This window comes from Chamaea fasciata, unplaced genomic scaffold (assembly GCF_029207755.1).
Source record: "Chamaea fasciata isolate MVZ Bird 193981 ecotype frontalis unplaced genomic scaffold, bChaFas1.0.hap1 SCAF_41, whole genome shotgun sequence".
Taxonomy (NCBI): domain Eukaryota; kingdom Metazoa; phylum Chordata; class Aves; order Passeriformes; family Sylviidae; genus Chamaea; species Chamaea fasciata.
Window position 1 is genome coordinate 1,098,193 of NW_027094126.1, and position 16,409 is coordinate 1,114,601.

The window sequence follows — 16,409 nt, forward strand, 5'->3', positions numbered from 1 at the left end:
CCAGACCCCCTCCAGTTACAGCTTTCTCACCAGGAAATGTCACAATCTACCACAAAGTGTTGAGAATTCATGGAATTCAAAATGTTCCCTGATAGAGGGATTTTTTCCTGTGGTTTAATAGCAACTTCCAGTCTCGCCCAGCTCTAGGTCTGTGTGAGGGAAATTCCATCTGGTCTCCCTGCCCCTAAATGATCAATGTGGGTTCCACTTTGGAATATCTGGATTATTAGGACAATATATTCTTGCAACTGGGAAACCTCAGGCTTAAAATAGGATAAACTTTGGCAGAGTGCCAACATTTTACCTCTTGCTCTGAAAAAAAACCCCAAGGATTTTGACATTTCTCTCCTTTTTTTTTCCTCTTCTCCAAGTCTCCTTGTTGCCTTCACTGACCACACGGAGAGGTTGTGGTTATTCCAGGGAAGGAGGGGGGGAGAAAAGGAAAGTTTGTGGGCTAAAGGCATTTTTATGACTATGTCTGTGTCATCCCAGCCCCAGTTCCAAGTGACTGAAGGCCCTAATTATGCAGGAACTTTGGCAGCTAGAGATCAAGATCTCTTTCAGTGCTCATTTATCTCCTTCATTGGGACAGTTATTAAATTTAACTACTAGATTTCTTCATGTGCTACTGTATGGCTCTGGCAGTACTTCGTGAATAGTCAGAAATACATTGATATGTTTATTTATTTACGCTCTTCTGCCCACTTTACAAGTGGGGCTTGTAAATATTCTTCATTTATATTTAGGATCTGGTTTTCTGAGACACAGTAGGGGTTTTGGTTCGCTTATCTGAGTCACGGCACCACTTACGTGGTGGTTTCACGTTCACTGAATTTTGTTTGCCAGCTGGGAGATAGGATTTTTGGGAGAAAAAGGCAAAACGCCCCAACTTAAAGGTAAACAGATTTTATTAACACACACTAAGACAAGCAAAGGAAAAGAAAAAAAAAACCAAAAAAACCCCAAACAAATGGATTTCTAAACCAACCCTTTCTCCCACCACAAACTGTTCATTTTCTACAAAAAATGTAAAGAGGCAAAACTCAGAACTCCAGGTCAGTACCACTTATAAAAGAGTCATTCATTCATTCAGTCTTTGAGAGAGAAGTCTCTCCTGTTGTTTTGGTAGCTTTCCACAAGAGAAAACAGTCTGTTTGTGGCTTCTAACTCACACAAAAGCAGCCCACCCAAGAAATTCTGCAATTGTGGAACCTCCCATATTCACGTAGCCTTTCCCATGACCACACAGATGGGTCATAGACTTACAGATATTGGCATGTCACCTTTTAAAAATGAGCATCTTCAAAGGCAAGGGATTCTTCAATTCAGGGAACAGAGATGTCTTCTCACTTCTTCACTGGCATGGGGCTTCTTCTCATCTCTCTGTTCAAACCTCTCATGGGTTCACAGGATCACAGTTACTAATTCAATATTCACTCAGTCCATCACAAATACCTTTGCTCAAATCCACAGATCATCTCCCCAATTTGTATTGTCCACGATTTAAAGTAATATTTTGGCATATTCACGTTACAGTCTGTTACTAAAAACTCCCAGGAAATTTCAGCCTAGGACTCAGGCAACATGTCATCTCTCCCACTCAAGAAGTCACTCTTTGTTTACTGACTCAGATATCTTCATATTGTCTCTTTACATATTTTTAATCTGGCCTTTTCTCTCATCTCTGAGAAGGGTTAGAGTTCAAGAAAGTCTCAATCTTTGTCAGGGAAGAGTTAAAGCTTGCACAGGCCTGCAGTGGTCATGTTCTCTCTGCCACGGCAGCCCAAAGATTTCAAAGCCCTGCCGAGGTCGGGGGAAGGAGGATCCGATTCATCCTTACCTGGGCCAGCAGCGCTGGCAGCCAGAACAGAAAAGGAAAAGGCCCGAGTCACCTGGGATCTCTGATTTAAGCCTGGGCTGTCCAGAGGTGTGGACAACACTCCTACTGGTCAGCCAGAGTCCATTCCCAGCCTCACATCTGTGCTAAACCACCACAGACAGACACCCTCATGATTTTAGTAGTTTTAGGGTTTGTGTTTTCTGTAGTTCTTTTTTTTCCCCCCTTTTCTTTTAGCTCTTTTTATTTCTGTTTTCTAAAGAGTTTATGGCTGCCTCATCTCTGAAGGTGCTCAAGGACAGGTTGGATGGAACTTCCACCTGCTCTGGTGGAAGGGAGACCTTGGAGCCCCTTCCAGTGCCTAAAGGGGCTCCAGGAGAGCTGGAGAGGGGCTGGGGACAAAAGCCTGGAGGGAAAAAACAAAGGGGAATGGCTTGCCACTGCCACTGGGCAGGGATAGGTGGGATATTGGAAAGGAATTCCTCCAGGAGCAGGTGGTGAGGCCCTGAAATGGATTTCCCAGGAGATGCTCCATTCCTGGAGGAGTCCAAGGCCAGGTTGGACAGGGCTTGGAGCACCCCAGCATGGTGGAAGTTGTTCCTGCCCATGGCAGGAACCGGATGAGCTTTAAGGTCCCTCCCAACCCAGACCATTCCATGACCTTACTTTGAGCTGATTTAGATGATCCTGTGGGAATGTTGAGGCGTCTCCTTGAGTATCAGCCTGAGAACTGGGATTTCTTAGTCCCATTTAGGGTTTGATTTGAAGGTGGACAGAGGTGAATGAGGGTGGTGGAGTTCAGTAGGTTCCTGCCCCAGTTGTGCTTAAAAAGCTCCAGTTTGGGTCTGTCTCTAAATTTCTGGGTGTTTCCAAAATGTCCATCCCAGTGCTCTCCTAGTTCCCTCATTGTCCACAAAAAGTCACACTCATGTCACTTTCTCAGAGGTTTTTCCAGGTGGGAGGAACTTTCCTACCTTTCTCACCTTCACCGCCTGCCCCAGGGACTGCTTGGGATGGGCAGAACAACATGAGGGCCCTCAGTCCCTGCTCCAACAGCTGAACAAGTGGCCAGGGTGGACAATTTTAATGGATCAAGTTTTGGGATGCAAATTACATTTATTCTTAAAATCCCAAGACAAAGAGCCAGGTTGACCCTGTGGTTTGAACACCCTGATGCCATGAAAATCCATCTGCCTGGGAAAGATGACAGATGAACCTTTGATTCCTTTGTCCAGCTGTTTCAGAAAGAGGAGAGAATGACAGGAAGCTCCCCCTTCATCCGCAGGATGCATGGACACCCCTAGGGATGCATCCCTGTTTCTGGAGCCAGCTCAACAGGTCCAGGTGTGGTTGGGATGTGCTGCCAAGGCTGATCTGGTGCCAGCTCCGATCACAACAGCTGCCTACGCTCCAGGTTACAGCACGTGGGGTGCGTGGCTGCTCTCCTCGCTCCAGCTCTGGGCTCCAGCTGCCATGGAAAGCTCAGAATTCATGCTCGGTTCACTTCAGCTGCTGCACAGGGCAGGATTTTGGGATGGACACTTCTCTCACTAGTGTTCCACAGGGACCTGTGGCTGCTCAGTCTCTGGGGTCACAACACCCCTTCCATGATCCAGGGGGATTACCTGGAGTGTTGCCCAGCACAGCTCCAGAATGAGCCACTGACAAAGTGAGGAGGCGTGGAGAGGGGAATTGCACTGCAGCCACTACCAGCCCTTCAGAATCATAGAATCATTTTGTTTGGGATCATCAAGTCCAATGATTCCCTTGGCACTATCCAAGGCCACCATGGACCGTGTCCCCAAGTGCCACATCCACACATTTCTTGGACACTTCCAGGGATGGGGACTCCACCCCTGCCCTGGGGAGCTGTGCCAGGGATGGACAACCCTTTCCAGGAAGGAATTTCCCCCAGTTTCCAACCTAAACCTGGCACAATTTGAGGCCATTTCCTCTCATTCTGTCACTCATAACCAGGGAGAAGAGTCAGACCCCACCTGGCTCAAACCTTTCCAGTCTCCTTCAAGAATTCCCTCCCCTCTCCCTGGCTTTTAAAATCTTGGTAATTGCACCATTTTAAAATGCTCACCATAATAAATTCCTGCAGGAGACAGAATTCTCAATCCAAGTCAGATTTTTATACAGGTTTATAAAAATGGGGAAATCAGCTGGAAATTTGGTTGAATTTCTTCAGGAAAGGTAGATAATGAGTAAAATTTAATTACAAGGTTAGCACAGAAGGAAGGTCGGAGATACCAGTTTGGCTGTTCCTGGTGTAAGCTGAAGTAGGGGATTTTGGTAGGAAAAAGCCGATTTCTCAACTGTTTTCCTGGAAAACACTGTGTTTCCAAGTGAGAAAAGCCTCACTGAGAATCCAAAGTCTTGTCCACCTTGAGATATTCCAGCTGTTTTACTAATCTCTAGCTACAAACCCCTAATTTAGGGAATTTATGAGGCATTTTCCAAATGAAGACAGGATTGCACAGCCCTGACCACAGAACCTCTATGTAACAGATGGATTCTCAGCCTGGCTTCATCCAGCTCCTTTGGGAGGAAGATGATCCTGCCAGGTGAAGTCCAGCTCCTCCTAAGGTCATGTAAGGGACAAAGAGGAGGTTCTTCCCATGGGGAAGTGATTCCAGAGGTGGTTTTGGAGGAACCACATCTTGGTGACTTCTCGAGAAATCAATCCAGGCTGGAGCCTCCAAGTGGTGCTGCCAGCAGTAGGGTTTGGCTCTCAAATGCTTTTCCTTATGTCCATGGCCACTGAACGCTGGAAAGCTGGAGTCTGGCACAGAGATGGGAGAGAGATGGATCCTCCCCATAAGAAGCAAAAGTTGCTCCTGGGCTATTCTGGGAATGAGAGAAGAACAGGAATGGGAAGCAAAGGGTGCAGTAGGGGCTCCTGATGATGTGGTGAAGGAAGGCCAGACACGCCCAAGGACCATCAAGATCTTGTGCCCCTTGAAATATCAAAAGAGGTGGAGAAATACGGGAGAGAATGAGCTCTGGGGATGAGCAGGGGTAACTGTAATTACGGATGGAGGCTAATGAGATAAGGAGATCCGTCAGCAAAGCTCATGAGTCAGGCAGGATTTGGGGAATTTCACAACTGCCCCACTGGTGTTGGTGTTTATCTGACCTCTCCGAGCAGCCATTAATTGCTGCCTGATGAACCAAACCCAATAACATTAGAGACCTGCTAATTAACACGGAATGGAGACAAGCTCCTCCAGAACGTATAAAGGAGAACTACCATACTCCTCCGGAGTAGCTGAGGATCCTTCATTCTCATTTCTCCTCCTGTTTCACCACCTCCTACACCAGCTCTCCCTCCTGGAAGTGCTGCCATGAGACGATATTTCTCAGGATATGGGGACAGGAATTTCAGCTCTTCTTCCGCTCACTGCGGGACCTTGGGTGGTGGAGACGGGAGATTCGGAGGGTTTGGGCATGGGTATGGCAGCAGGAGCCTCCACAACCTTGGAGGGTTCAGGAATGTCTATACTGGTGGAAGCTATGGAGGAGAAGGAGTAAGATATGGGAGATGCCTTGGGTTTGGTGGCTGGAGACAACCTGAGAGGGGCTTTGGTGGAAGAGGATATTTCGTGGGAGGTTTTCAAAGTGGTGCAACAGGGTTTGGTGGCACCTACAGAGGAGGCTCAGGCAGGGAGGTGCTCAGAGGAGGCCTTGGAGTAGGGGAACAAGGGGTTGGACAGGGATTGGGACAGGCTGGAGTTCTCCGAGGCATTGAGGAGGTCCATGTCAACACCAACCTGCTGAGGCCAATACAGCTCCAGGTGGACCCTGAGTTCCAGCGAGTGCGCTCAGATGAGAGGGAGCAGATCAAAGCTCTCAACAACAAATTCGCATCATTCATCGAGAAGGTGAGCCCTGGTCTCTGTGCTGTTATCTGGGAAGGGGGAGGTGTAAGGTGAGTCACAGGGACACTTTCATGTTCCATCTTCTCCCACAAAAATCCCAGCATTGGCTGAATTCCCACAGGCTGCTGCGGAGCTCACAATGGGTCACTGTAAACGCCGCTGTGTGAATCACTTTTTGCCTTGGGATAAAGATCTTGGAGTCATCTTTTGTGGCCAGACAATAAACTGCCAGGATGTCACTGGCATGTAGACTCATTCCTCTTTTGAGGAAAGGGGTTTCTGGGAATATATATTCCTATATTCCAGTGCTTGGAGGTTGTTGATGCCAGCAAGAAAAATGGGTGATGGGTTAGGGTGATGGACTTGGACATCTTGATGATTTTTAGTATTTTTTTCTCAAGCAAAGCCAAACCTTGTAAGAACAGGCTATTTTAGTGCCTCTTCTTGCAGGGGGTTGCTCTTGACAGAAATTGCAAGTGAATTCAATTTCTCTGAATTGTTAAATAAATCCCTTCTTGGTTTGGAAGCCCTGCCCTCTACTAGGTGGTCCATCTCCAGCTCTTTAATGACTTTCCGTCTCTCCAGTTTTGTCTTCTTTTCTGCTTCTACTCAAACCAGCCACAAAAGCTCTTCTACCCCAGTGGTATCTGGGAGGTGTCTCTGCTTCTCTCTGTTACATGTGGAGACTTCAGTGTTTCCTGTTTCACCAGACAGGAGGTGTTGGTTACACTGAGGAGGTTTAAGATTCCATAGTCCTGAAAAACTAGCATGTCTGTGATTCTTCTTTGCCTCCAAAACTTTTGGGTGTCCAGGTTATCACCTGGTCAGTGTTACAGAAATCATGGAGTGATTTGGATTGGAAGGGACCTTAAAGCTCCTCCATTTCCTGCCATGGGCAAGGACACCTACTAGACCACTCTGCTCCAAGCCCCATCCAGCCTGGCCTTGGACACCTCCAGGAATGAAGCATCCCCTGGGAAATCCATTTCAGGGCCTCACCACCTGCTCCTGGAGGAATTCCTTTCCAATATCCCATCTGTCCCTACACTCTGGAAGTTGGAAGCCATTCCCTCTTGCTTTTTCCCTCCGGGCTCTTGTCCCAAGCCCCTCTCCAGCTCTCCTGGAGCCCCTTTAGGCCCTGGAAAGGGCTTCAGTATCTCCTTTCCCTTCTCTCCAGGTGAACATCCCCAGCTCTCCCAGCCTGGCTCCTTGGCAGAGATGCTGACTGGAGACATGCTGCCCCTCTGAATCTGCTTTTCTTTCCAGGTTCAATGTCTGGAGCGGCAGAATCAGGCACTCCTGGCCAAGTGGGAACTTCTGCAGCAGCAAAGCTCTGGCCCCGAGGAGAGCAGGAACATCAACAACTTCTTCCAGTCCTACGTCACCAACCTGCAGCGGCAGCTCGAGACACTCCAGAGCCAGAAGGAGCAGCTGGATCCCGAAGCCTACAACATGCTCCAGCTTGTTGAGGATTATAAAAACAGGTGAATAGTCACAAATCTGGGAAAATAGGTGCTGGGATTTTCCCAGGTGATGCTCATTGTGCCCTTGGATGGCAAAGATCAGCTTTGCATCTGCAGGAGTTTGGAGTTTCTTAGCTCTGCTCTGCTGCAGGTGCATTATGGGGCTTGACTTTGATGCTGGAAGAGTTTGGTAAGGGTTGAACTCCCAAAAGTGAGAGAAAAATCTAAGTTTGTGATGATCTCTCCCATCATCTTTCTTTCCCAAACTCCCCCACTTCTTTCTCCCCACTAGAAATGAGTGACCTGGGCTTCCCCTTGTGGGGCCCTTTGGGAAGGGACAGGGCTGAGCTTGCAGTCAAGTTGAGAAGAATTGTCACCTTTTCTGGCTTAGATAATTTTATGTTCACCCACAACTCTAAAAAAATTGAAAGTTTAGTTCAGAATAATTAAATTTAGGACTGATCTGTATTGACCCCATTGTTTTGCAGAGGATTTGCACTTGCCAGAAATTGCAATTAAAGTAAAATGAAAACTCAGCACATTCAGTCTTTGAGTGATTCTGTTGTTTACTGGTCCATTGGTTTAAAAATTAAGATCAATAATTAAAGATAATGGATAGATTAATTAAATAGATAAATTAATAATAGATAATAGATAATAATCTACTTCCTTCTGTCCCCCAGATTCGAGGATGAGATCAACAAACGTACATCCAAGGAGGAGGAGTTTGTGGAGCTTAAAAAGGTGAATTAACTCAATACCCTGAGCAAAATCAAAGCCTTGGAAATAAAACAATATCTGGGTGGTTTCCAAGGTTCTCAACAGCTGAAATATTTTCTGAGCTTTGTCTAATTTATACCAATATATCTGAAAACCACAACAAGACCGAGGAGGGATTATTTCCTCTAGAGAGTAAGCTGGTCCTTTGTAGGACAAATATCTAAAAAGTGATGGATTTTCCCTATTCACTCAACCCAAATCCAGGTGGAATATTGTTATTAATTTAAATAATGTCTGTAGATGGCTTAGAAGAATAAAACTATCTGAGAAGAGAAAATGTAGGCAACTTTTTACTAGAAGTATGAATAAAATGGTGTTTTCCCATTTCCCATATTCCCCAGGAACAGATTTATTGCCGCATTTTTGGTACTCATTTCCCAGCCAATTTTTCATCTTAAACGCTTTCTCTTTGTTCCCATTGCTTTTCAAATGACATCTGAGATCTCTAGGCCATTATTTGATCCCAAGAATGAAGGCTTCATGAAAATATCCCAAGAATTGCACTTCAATGGAGCATTTAGATCAACAAAATGCAAATATTCCAATGGTTTTTGTTTTTTTTTACAGGAACTAGACAGCGCCTACATGGGAAAAATGGAGTTTGATGTCCGACTGGATATCCTGAGGCAGGAGCTGGAGTTCCTCCGGTGTTTATATGAAGCTGTGAGTGGTTAAAGTCTTACCCTCAGGTCTTGAAGGACATACCTTCTGGAGATTTCCAGAAATTTTGCTTGGCTGGGATTTTTTGGCTTGGAGAATTAATTATCCTTCACCTTTTGTGAGTGAAAAGGGGTCTGGTGTGACCTTGAAAATTACAAGTGGTGGGGGTACAGTGGTCCGGGGGGGGGCTGCAGGTGGAGAAATTTCAGTGGGAAATTGACCACAAGGTCCCATTTTTCCCTCACAAAGGCCTGAACTGACCACAAGGACTGTTAAAATCTCTTCCCTGATTTTCCATGCAGGAGCTGTCCCAGCTGCAAACGGTTGTTGGGAACACTGATGTTATTCTGTCCATGGACAACCACAGGGACCTGAACATGGATGGAATCATCGAGGAGGTCAGACAGGAATATGAGGGGATTGCTCACAGGAGCACAGCTGAAGTGGATGCCATGTACCGGGGCAGGGTGAGTGGACACCACAGAAACAGGAACACAGATCTCCTCATTGGAAAAGAAACCAAAAATGTGTTGTGTCTCTTCCGTTCAGTACCAGGACCTGCAGAACATGTGGGTGAATCAACGAGAGCAGCTACGGAACAGTCACCAGGAAATCCAGGAACTTGCCAGGCAGATCCAAAGACTCCAACCAGAAGTTGAAATCGCAAGGAAAAGGGTAAAGCTGATATTTTCCAGCAGGACTAAATGGTTTAAGCCCCTTTTCCATGGGATGTCAGTGCAGTATGCCTCCAGTCATTTGGAGGCAAACTTAGGGATGAAGTTTTTTCTTCCAAATGAAGCAGATTTAGATTTTGGGGAGGTATATTGAGGTTTAAATGTGTTAATTTACCCAGTCTAATGTATTTTCAGTGTTCTGTCACTGAGGAAAACCTTTTGATTTCCAAGGAATGATAGGAGGTTATGAAAATTATGGGATTTGGGGGTTTTTCTGTGCTGGACTAGGAGCTGGACTTGAAGATTCCTGTGGTTTCCTCCTGACTATGGATATTCCATCACTCTATGATAAAATCCTTCCACAGATGGGATATGGTCATACTCCCTTTGTTCCCTCTGCAGAATTCCAGCCTCCAGGACTCCATTAAAGATGCTGAGCACCGTGGGAGCTTGGCCATGAGGGATGGCCAGGAAAAGCTCCAGGAGCTGGAAAACGCCCTCCAACAGGCCAAGGATGACCTTTCTCAGCTTGTCCGTGATTACCAGGAGCTCCTGAACGTGAAGCTGGGCCTGGACATTGAGATCGCTATGTATCGATCACTCCTCGATGAGGAGGAGAACAGGTGGGCGCAAAATCCATCCTGGGTGGAACACCCAGACAAAGCAGAGTGTCCATGGATCTGTCACTGGGATCTCTGGGATGGACTGGGGCTGGGAGGAGTCACCTTTATCCAGATCATTGATAAAGCCTAACCTGAATTTTAATTCTGATTTTATTGGCTGCCTTACTTTAGTGTCACTTTTCCTCCACAGGATCCAGGAAGGATCACCGGCCACGATCTGTGAGTATCCCAAGGATTTGCTCAGGGTTTTTAAAACAAAACTGTTCCTACTTCATCATCTTGACATCATTGGAGCAAACTATTCCAGTTCCCATCTTAATTCAGGAAAGGATGTGAAGGGGAGTTTATAAACATACATTAATATGACAAGTGGCTTTAGAATTATTGCTAATTCCTAATAGATTTGGAGGAAATAGGAAACACCACATTTAACACATAGGTCTGCTTGATGCACAGCAGAAGGGAAGGAAATAAAAACTAGTCCTAAAATCTGTGGAAAAGTTGAGGAAGCTGAAGGAAACATAGGGTATCGGTCTTTGTAAAGTATGGGCTGCACTGAGTGTTCATGGGTGGAATAAGACATAAATTATGTTTTAAAAAAAAGCTAAAAACCCCAGAAAATGAGAGAGTATTTCATAGGTTGATCTCCACTAAGGGAGATTCTTGTTGGCGCCTTCAAAGATAAGTCCATGATGACCAGGGTAGGAAGGATGATGCTTAAACCAGCCCTGCAGTGAATTTCTTGGGGTAAAAAGAATAAATTGAACGTTATTTCCATTTCTTGCAGGTGTCATTGACCACAATGCCAGAGTTACTGGAGTCTTTGGAAGCACAAAAAGTGTAAAGGGGAGAATGAGCTCTGATGGTACCAGTGGGAACAGAATGAAAGGGCCGATCATTGGAGGTGGAAAAGGTGGAAGCTCTGGAGGGGGAGGATCCAGTTCTGGTGGGGGTGGGTCCATCTCTGGAGGTGGAAAAGGATATGGAGGAGGAGGAAGTTCAGGTGGTGGAGGCTCGATGACAAAGGGTGGCAGCTCCGGAGGGTGGGGGTCCAGCTCTGGTGGTGGTGGATCCAGTTCTGGAGGAGGGAAAGGTTCAGGATATGGAGGAGGAAGCTCTGGCAGGGGAGGGTCCATCTGTGGAGGAGGATCCAGCTCTGGCAGTGGAGGCTCCATGTCCAAGGGCAGCAGCAGCATCTCTGGAGGTGGAGGATCCAGCTCTTGTGGAGGTGGGTCAAGTTATGGAGGTGGAAAAGGCTCAGGATATGGAGGAGGATCCAGCTCTGGCAGTGGAGGCTCCATGTCCAAGGGCAGCAGCAGCAGCATCTCTGGAGGTGGAGGTTCCAGCTCTTGTGGTGGTGGGTCAAGTTATGGAGGTGGAAAAGGCTCAGGATATGGAGGAGGATCCAGCTCTGGCAGTGGAGGCTCCATGTCCAAGGGCAGCAGCAGCATCTCTGGAGGTGGAGGTTCCAGCTCTTGTGGAGGTGGGTCAAGTTATGGAGGTGGAAAAGGCTCAGGATATGGAGGAGGATCCAGCTCTGGCAGTGGAGGGTCCATCTGTGGAGGAGGATCCAGCTCTGGCAGTGGAGGCTCCATGTCCAAGGGCAGCAGCAGCATCTCTGGAGGTGGAGGTTCCAGCTCTTGTGGAGGTGGGTCAAGTTATGGAGGTGGAAAAGGCTCAGGATATGGAGGAGGATCCAGCTCTGGCAGTGGAGGCTCCATGTCCAAGGGCAGCAGCAGCAGCATCTCTGGAGGTGGAGGTTCCAGCTCTTGTGGAGGTGGGTCAAGTTATGGAGGTGGAAAAGGCTCAGGATATGGAGGAGGATCCAGCTCTGGCAGTGGTGGCTCCATCTGTGGAGGAGGATCCAGCTCTGGCAGTGGAGGCTCCATGTCCAAGGGCAGCAGCAGCATCTCTGGAGGTGGAGGTTCCAGCTCTTGTGGAGGTGGGTCAAGTTATGGAGGTGGAAAAGGCTCAGGATATGGAGGAGGATCCAGCTCTGGCAGTGGAGGGTCCATCTGTGGAGGAGGATCCAGCTCTGGCAGTGGAGGCTCCATGTCCAAGGGCAGCAGCAGCATCTCTGGAGGTGGAGGTTCCAGCTCTTGTGGAGGTGGGTCAAGTTATGGAGGTGGAAAAGGCTCAGGATATGGAGGAGGATCCAGCTCTGGCAGTGGAGGGTCCATCTGTGGAGGAGGATCCAGCTCTGGCAGTGGAGGCTCCATGTCCAAGGGCAGCAGCAGCAGCATCTCTGGAGGTGGAGGTTCCAGCTCTTGTGGAGGTGGATCCATTTCAGGAGGGGGGAAAGGTTTGGGATCTGGTGGGGGTGGATCCAGTTCAGGTAGTGGAGGCTCCATATCCAAGGGCAGCAGTATCAGCTCTGGTGGTGGAGGATCCAGCTCTGGTGGAGGTGGGTCAAGTTATGGAGGTGGAAAAGGCTCAGGATATGGAGGAGGATCCAGCTCTGGCAGTGGAGGGTCCATCTGTGGAGGAGGATCCAGCTCTGGCAGTGGAGGCTCCATGTCCAAGGGCAGTAGTAGCATCTCTGGTGGTGGAGGATCCAGCTCTTGTGGAGGTGGATCCATTTCAGGAGGAGGGAAAGGTTCAGGATCTGGAGGGGGTGGATCCAGTTCAGGTAGTGGAGGCTCCATATCCAAGGGTAGCAGCATCTCTGGAGGTGGAGGATCCAGCTCTTGTGGAGGTGGATCCATTTCAGGAGGAGGAAAAGGTTCAGGATCTGGTGGGGGTGGATCCAGTTCAGGTAGTGGAGGCTCCATATCCAAGGGCAGCAGTATCAGCTCTGGTGGTGGAGGATCCAGCTCTGGTGGTGGTGGGTCAAGTTATGGAGGTGGAAAAGGCTCAAGATATGGAGGATCCAGCTCTGGTGGTGGTGGGTCAAGTTACGGAGGAGGGAAAGGATCAGGATCTGGTGGAGGAAGTTCATGTCATGGAGGTTCCATGTCTGGAGGTAGCCAGGGCTCTGGTGGTTATGGATCTGGCTCCAGAAGTGGCAGATGCAGCCCCCAAAGTGGGGGCATGAGCTCCAGCAGTGGGAGCAGTTCCGGAAGGAGGGGGTCCATATCTGGAGGTGGAGGACAGGGAAGTTCATGTCATAGCGGTTCCATGTCTGGAGGTGGCCAGAGCTCTGGAGGATGGGGGTCCAGCTCTGGGAGGTGCAGCCCCCAAAGTGGAGGGATGACCTCTGGAAGTGGAAGCAGCTCTGGCAGGAGAGGCTCCATATCTGGAGGTGGACAGGGAAGCTCTGGCAGTGGAAGCTCCATGTCTGGAGGTGGCCAGAGCTCTGGTGGGTATGGATCCAGCTCTGGCAGTTGCAGCCCCCACAGTGGAGGGATGAGCTCTGGAGGTGGAAGCAGCTCTGGCAGAAGAGGCTCCATCTCTGGAGGAGGAGGACAGGGAAGCTCTGGCAGTGGAGGCTCCATGTCTGGAGGTGGCCAGAGCTCTGGTGGGTATGGATCTGGCTCTGGCAGTGGGAGATGCAGCCCCCAGAGTGGAGGGATGAGCTCTGGAGGTGGGAGCAGCTCTTGCAGGAGAGGCTCCATATCTGGAGGTGGACAGGGAAGCTCTGGCAGTGGAGGCTCCATGTCTGGAGGTGGCCAGAGCTCTGGTGGGTATGGATCCAGCTCTGGCAGTTGCAGCCCCCACAGTGGAGGGATGAGCTCTGGGAGTGGGAGCAGCTCTTGCAGGAGAGGCTCCATCTCTGGAGGTGGACAGGGAAGCTCTGGCAGTGGAGGCTCCATGTCTGGAGGTGGCCAGAGCTCTGGTGGTTACGGAACTGGCTCTGGCAGTGGCAGTTGCAGCCCCCACAGTGGAGGGATGAGCTCTGGAGGTGGAAGCAGCTCTTGCAGAAGAGGTTCCATGTCTGGAGGTGGCCAGAGCTCTGGTGGGTATGGATCCAGCTCTGGCAGTTGCAGCCCCCACAGTGGAGGGATGAGCTCTGGAGGTGGAAGCAGCTCTGGCAGAAGAGGCTCCATCTCTGGAGGAGGAGGACAGGGAAGCTCTGGCAGTGGAGGCTCCATGTCTGGAGGTGGCCAGAGCTCTGGTGGGTATGGATCTGGCTCTGGAAGTGGCAGTTGCAGCCCCCAGAGTGGGGGGATGAGCTCTGGAGGTGGGAGTAGCTCTGGCAGGAGAAGCTCCATCTCTGGAGGTGGAGGAAGCTCAAGTCATGGAGGATCCAGTTATGGCAGCGGTGGGTGCATTGGTGGAGGAGAAGGAGGCTCAGGGTATGGAGGGAGCTCAGGATATGGAGGAGGAAGCTCCAGCAGGAGAGGCTCCATGTCTGGAGGTGGACACAGCTCTGGTGGGTATGGGTGTGGCTCTGGCAGTGGTGGGAGCAGTTCTGGAGGAGGAATCAGCTCTGGATATGGAGGAAGCTCAGGATATGGAGGATCAAGCTCTGGCTGCATTGGCGGTGGAGAAGGGGGTTCAGGGTATGGAGGAGGCTCTGGCAGGAGAGGCTCCATCTCTGGAGGTGGAGGAAGCTCAGGTCATGGAGGATCCAGTTATGGCAGCGGTGGGTGCATTGGTGGAGGAGAAGGAGGCTCAGGGTATGGAGGGAGCTCAGGATATGGAGGAGGAAGTTCCAGCAGGAGAGGCTCCATGTCTGGAGGTGGTCACAGCTCTGGTGGGTATGGATCTGGCTCTGGCAGTGGTGGGAGCAGTTCTGGAGGAGGAATCAGCTCTGGATATGGAGGAAGCTCAGGATATGGAGGATCAAGCTCTGGCTGCATTGGTGGTGGAGAAGGGGGTTCAGGGTATGGAGGAAGCTCAGGATATGGAGGAGGAAGCTCCAGCAGGAGAGGCTCCATCTCTGAAGGTGGACACAGCTCTGGTGGATATGGGTGTGGCTCTGGCAGTGGTGGGAGCAGTTCTGGAGGAGGAATCAGCTCTGGGTATGGAGGAAGCTCAGGCGGGGGAGGATCAAGCTCTGGCTGCATTGGTGGTGGAGAAGGGGGTTCAGGGTATGGAGGAAGCTCTGGTAGGAGAGGCTCCATCTCTGGTGCTGGTCACAGCTCTGGTGGTTATGGATCAGGCTCTGGCAGTTGCAGCCCCCATAGTGGAGGAATAAGTTCTGGAGGTGGAAGCAGCTCCAGCAGGAGAGGCTCCATCTCTGGAGGAGGAGGAAGCTCTGGTCATGGAGGATCCAGTTATGGCAGCGGTGGGTGCATTGGTGGAGGAGAAGGAGGCTCAGGGTATGGAGGGAGCTCAGGATATGGAGGAGGAAGCTCCAGCAGGAGAGGCTCCATGTCTGGAGGTGGTCACAGCTCTGGTGGGTATGGATCTGGCTCTGGCAGTGGTGGGAGCAGTTCTGGAGGAGGAATCAGCTCTGGATATGGAGGAAGCTCAGGATATGGAGGATCAAGCTCTGGCTGCATTGGTGGTGGAGAAGGGGGTTCAGGGTATGGAGGAAGCTCTGGTAGGAGAGGCTCCATCTCTGGAGGTGGAGGAAGCTCAGGTCATGGAGGATCCACTTATGGTAGCGGTGGGTGCATTGGTGGAGGAGAAGGAGGCTCAGGGTATGGAGGGAGCTCAGGATATGGAGGAGGAAGTTCCAGCAGGAGAGGCTCCATGTCTGGAGGTGGTCACAGCTCTGGTGGGTATGGATCTGGCTCTGGCAGTGGTGGGAGCAGTTCTGGAGGAGGTATCAGCTCTGGATATGGAGGAAGCTCAGGATATGGAGGATCAAGCTCTGGCTGCATTGGTGGTGGAGAAGGGGGTTCAGGGTATGGAGGAAGCTCTGGTAGGAGAGGCTCCATCTCTGGAGGTGGAGGAAGCTCAGGCCTTGGAGGATCCAGTTATGGCAGCGGTGGGTGCATTGGTGGAGGAGAAGGAGGCTCAGGGTATGGAGGAAGCTCAGGATATGGAGGAGGAAGCTCTAATAGGAGAGGCTCCATCTCTGGAGGAGGAGGAAGCTCAGGTCATGGAGGATCCACTTATGGCAGCGGTGGGTGCATTGGTGGAGGAGGAGGCTCAGGGTATGGAGGGAGCTCAGGATATGGAGGAGGAAGCTCCAGCAGGAGAGGCTCCATTTCTGGAGGTGGACACAGCTCTGGTGGGTATGGATCTGGCTCTGGCAGTGGTGGGAGCAGTTCTGGAGGAGGAATCAGCTCTGGATATGGAGGAAGCTCAGGGTATGGAGGATCAAGCTCTGGCTGCATTGGTGGTGGAGAAGGGGGTTCAGGGTATGGAGGAAGCTCTGGCAGGAGAGGCTCCATCTCTGGAGGTGGAGGAATCTCAGGTCATGGAGGATCCACTTATGGCAGCGGTGGGTGCATTGGTGGAGGAGAAGGAGGCTCAGGGTATGAAGGGAGCTCAGGATATGGAGGAGGAAGCTCTAATAGGAGAGGCTCCATGTCTGGAGGTGGTCACAGCTCTGGTGGTTACGGATCTGGCTCTGGCAGTGGTGGGAGCAGTTCTGGAGGAGGAATCAGCTCTGGATATGGAGGAAGCTCAGGATATGGAGGATCAAGCTCTGG

General features: G+C 50.1%; 1 protein-coding gene across 1 annotated transcript; it reads left to right on the plus strand.

Annotated features, from left to right (window-relative positions):
* The first annotated feature begins 5,356 nt into the window (after positions 1-5,356).
* Positions 5,357-10,718, plus strand: LOC136303703 (keratin, type II cytoskeletal 75-like). The gene is made up of 9 exons (XM_066207284.1): positions 5,357-5,370; positions 5,493-5,724; positions 6,988-7,205; positions 7,868-7,928; positions 8,532-8,627; positions 8,927-9,022; positions 9,174-9,299; positions 9,701-9,921; positions 10,709-10,718. Exons 1-9 carry the CDS (start codon positions 5,357-5,359, stop codon positions 10,716-10,718), a joined length of 1,074 nt encoding a protein of 357 aa, XP_066063381.1.
* Positions 10,719-16,409: the final 5,691 nt, after the last annotated feature.

What these genes read in the sequence shown, in the direction of transcription:
- LOC136303703 (XM_066207284.1), top strand. An exon ending in TCCGGTGTTTATATGAAGCT is followed by an intron (nt 8,628 to 8,926) that starts GTGAGTGGTTAA and finishes TTTTCCATGCAG; the next exon opens with GAGCTGTCCCAGCTGCAAAC. An exon ending in TTGAAATCGCAAGGAAAAGG is followed by an intron (nt 9,300 to 9,700) that starts GTAAAGCTGATA and finishes TTCCCTCTGCAG; the next exon opens with AATTCCAGCCTCCAGGACTC.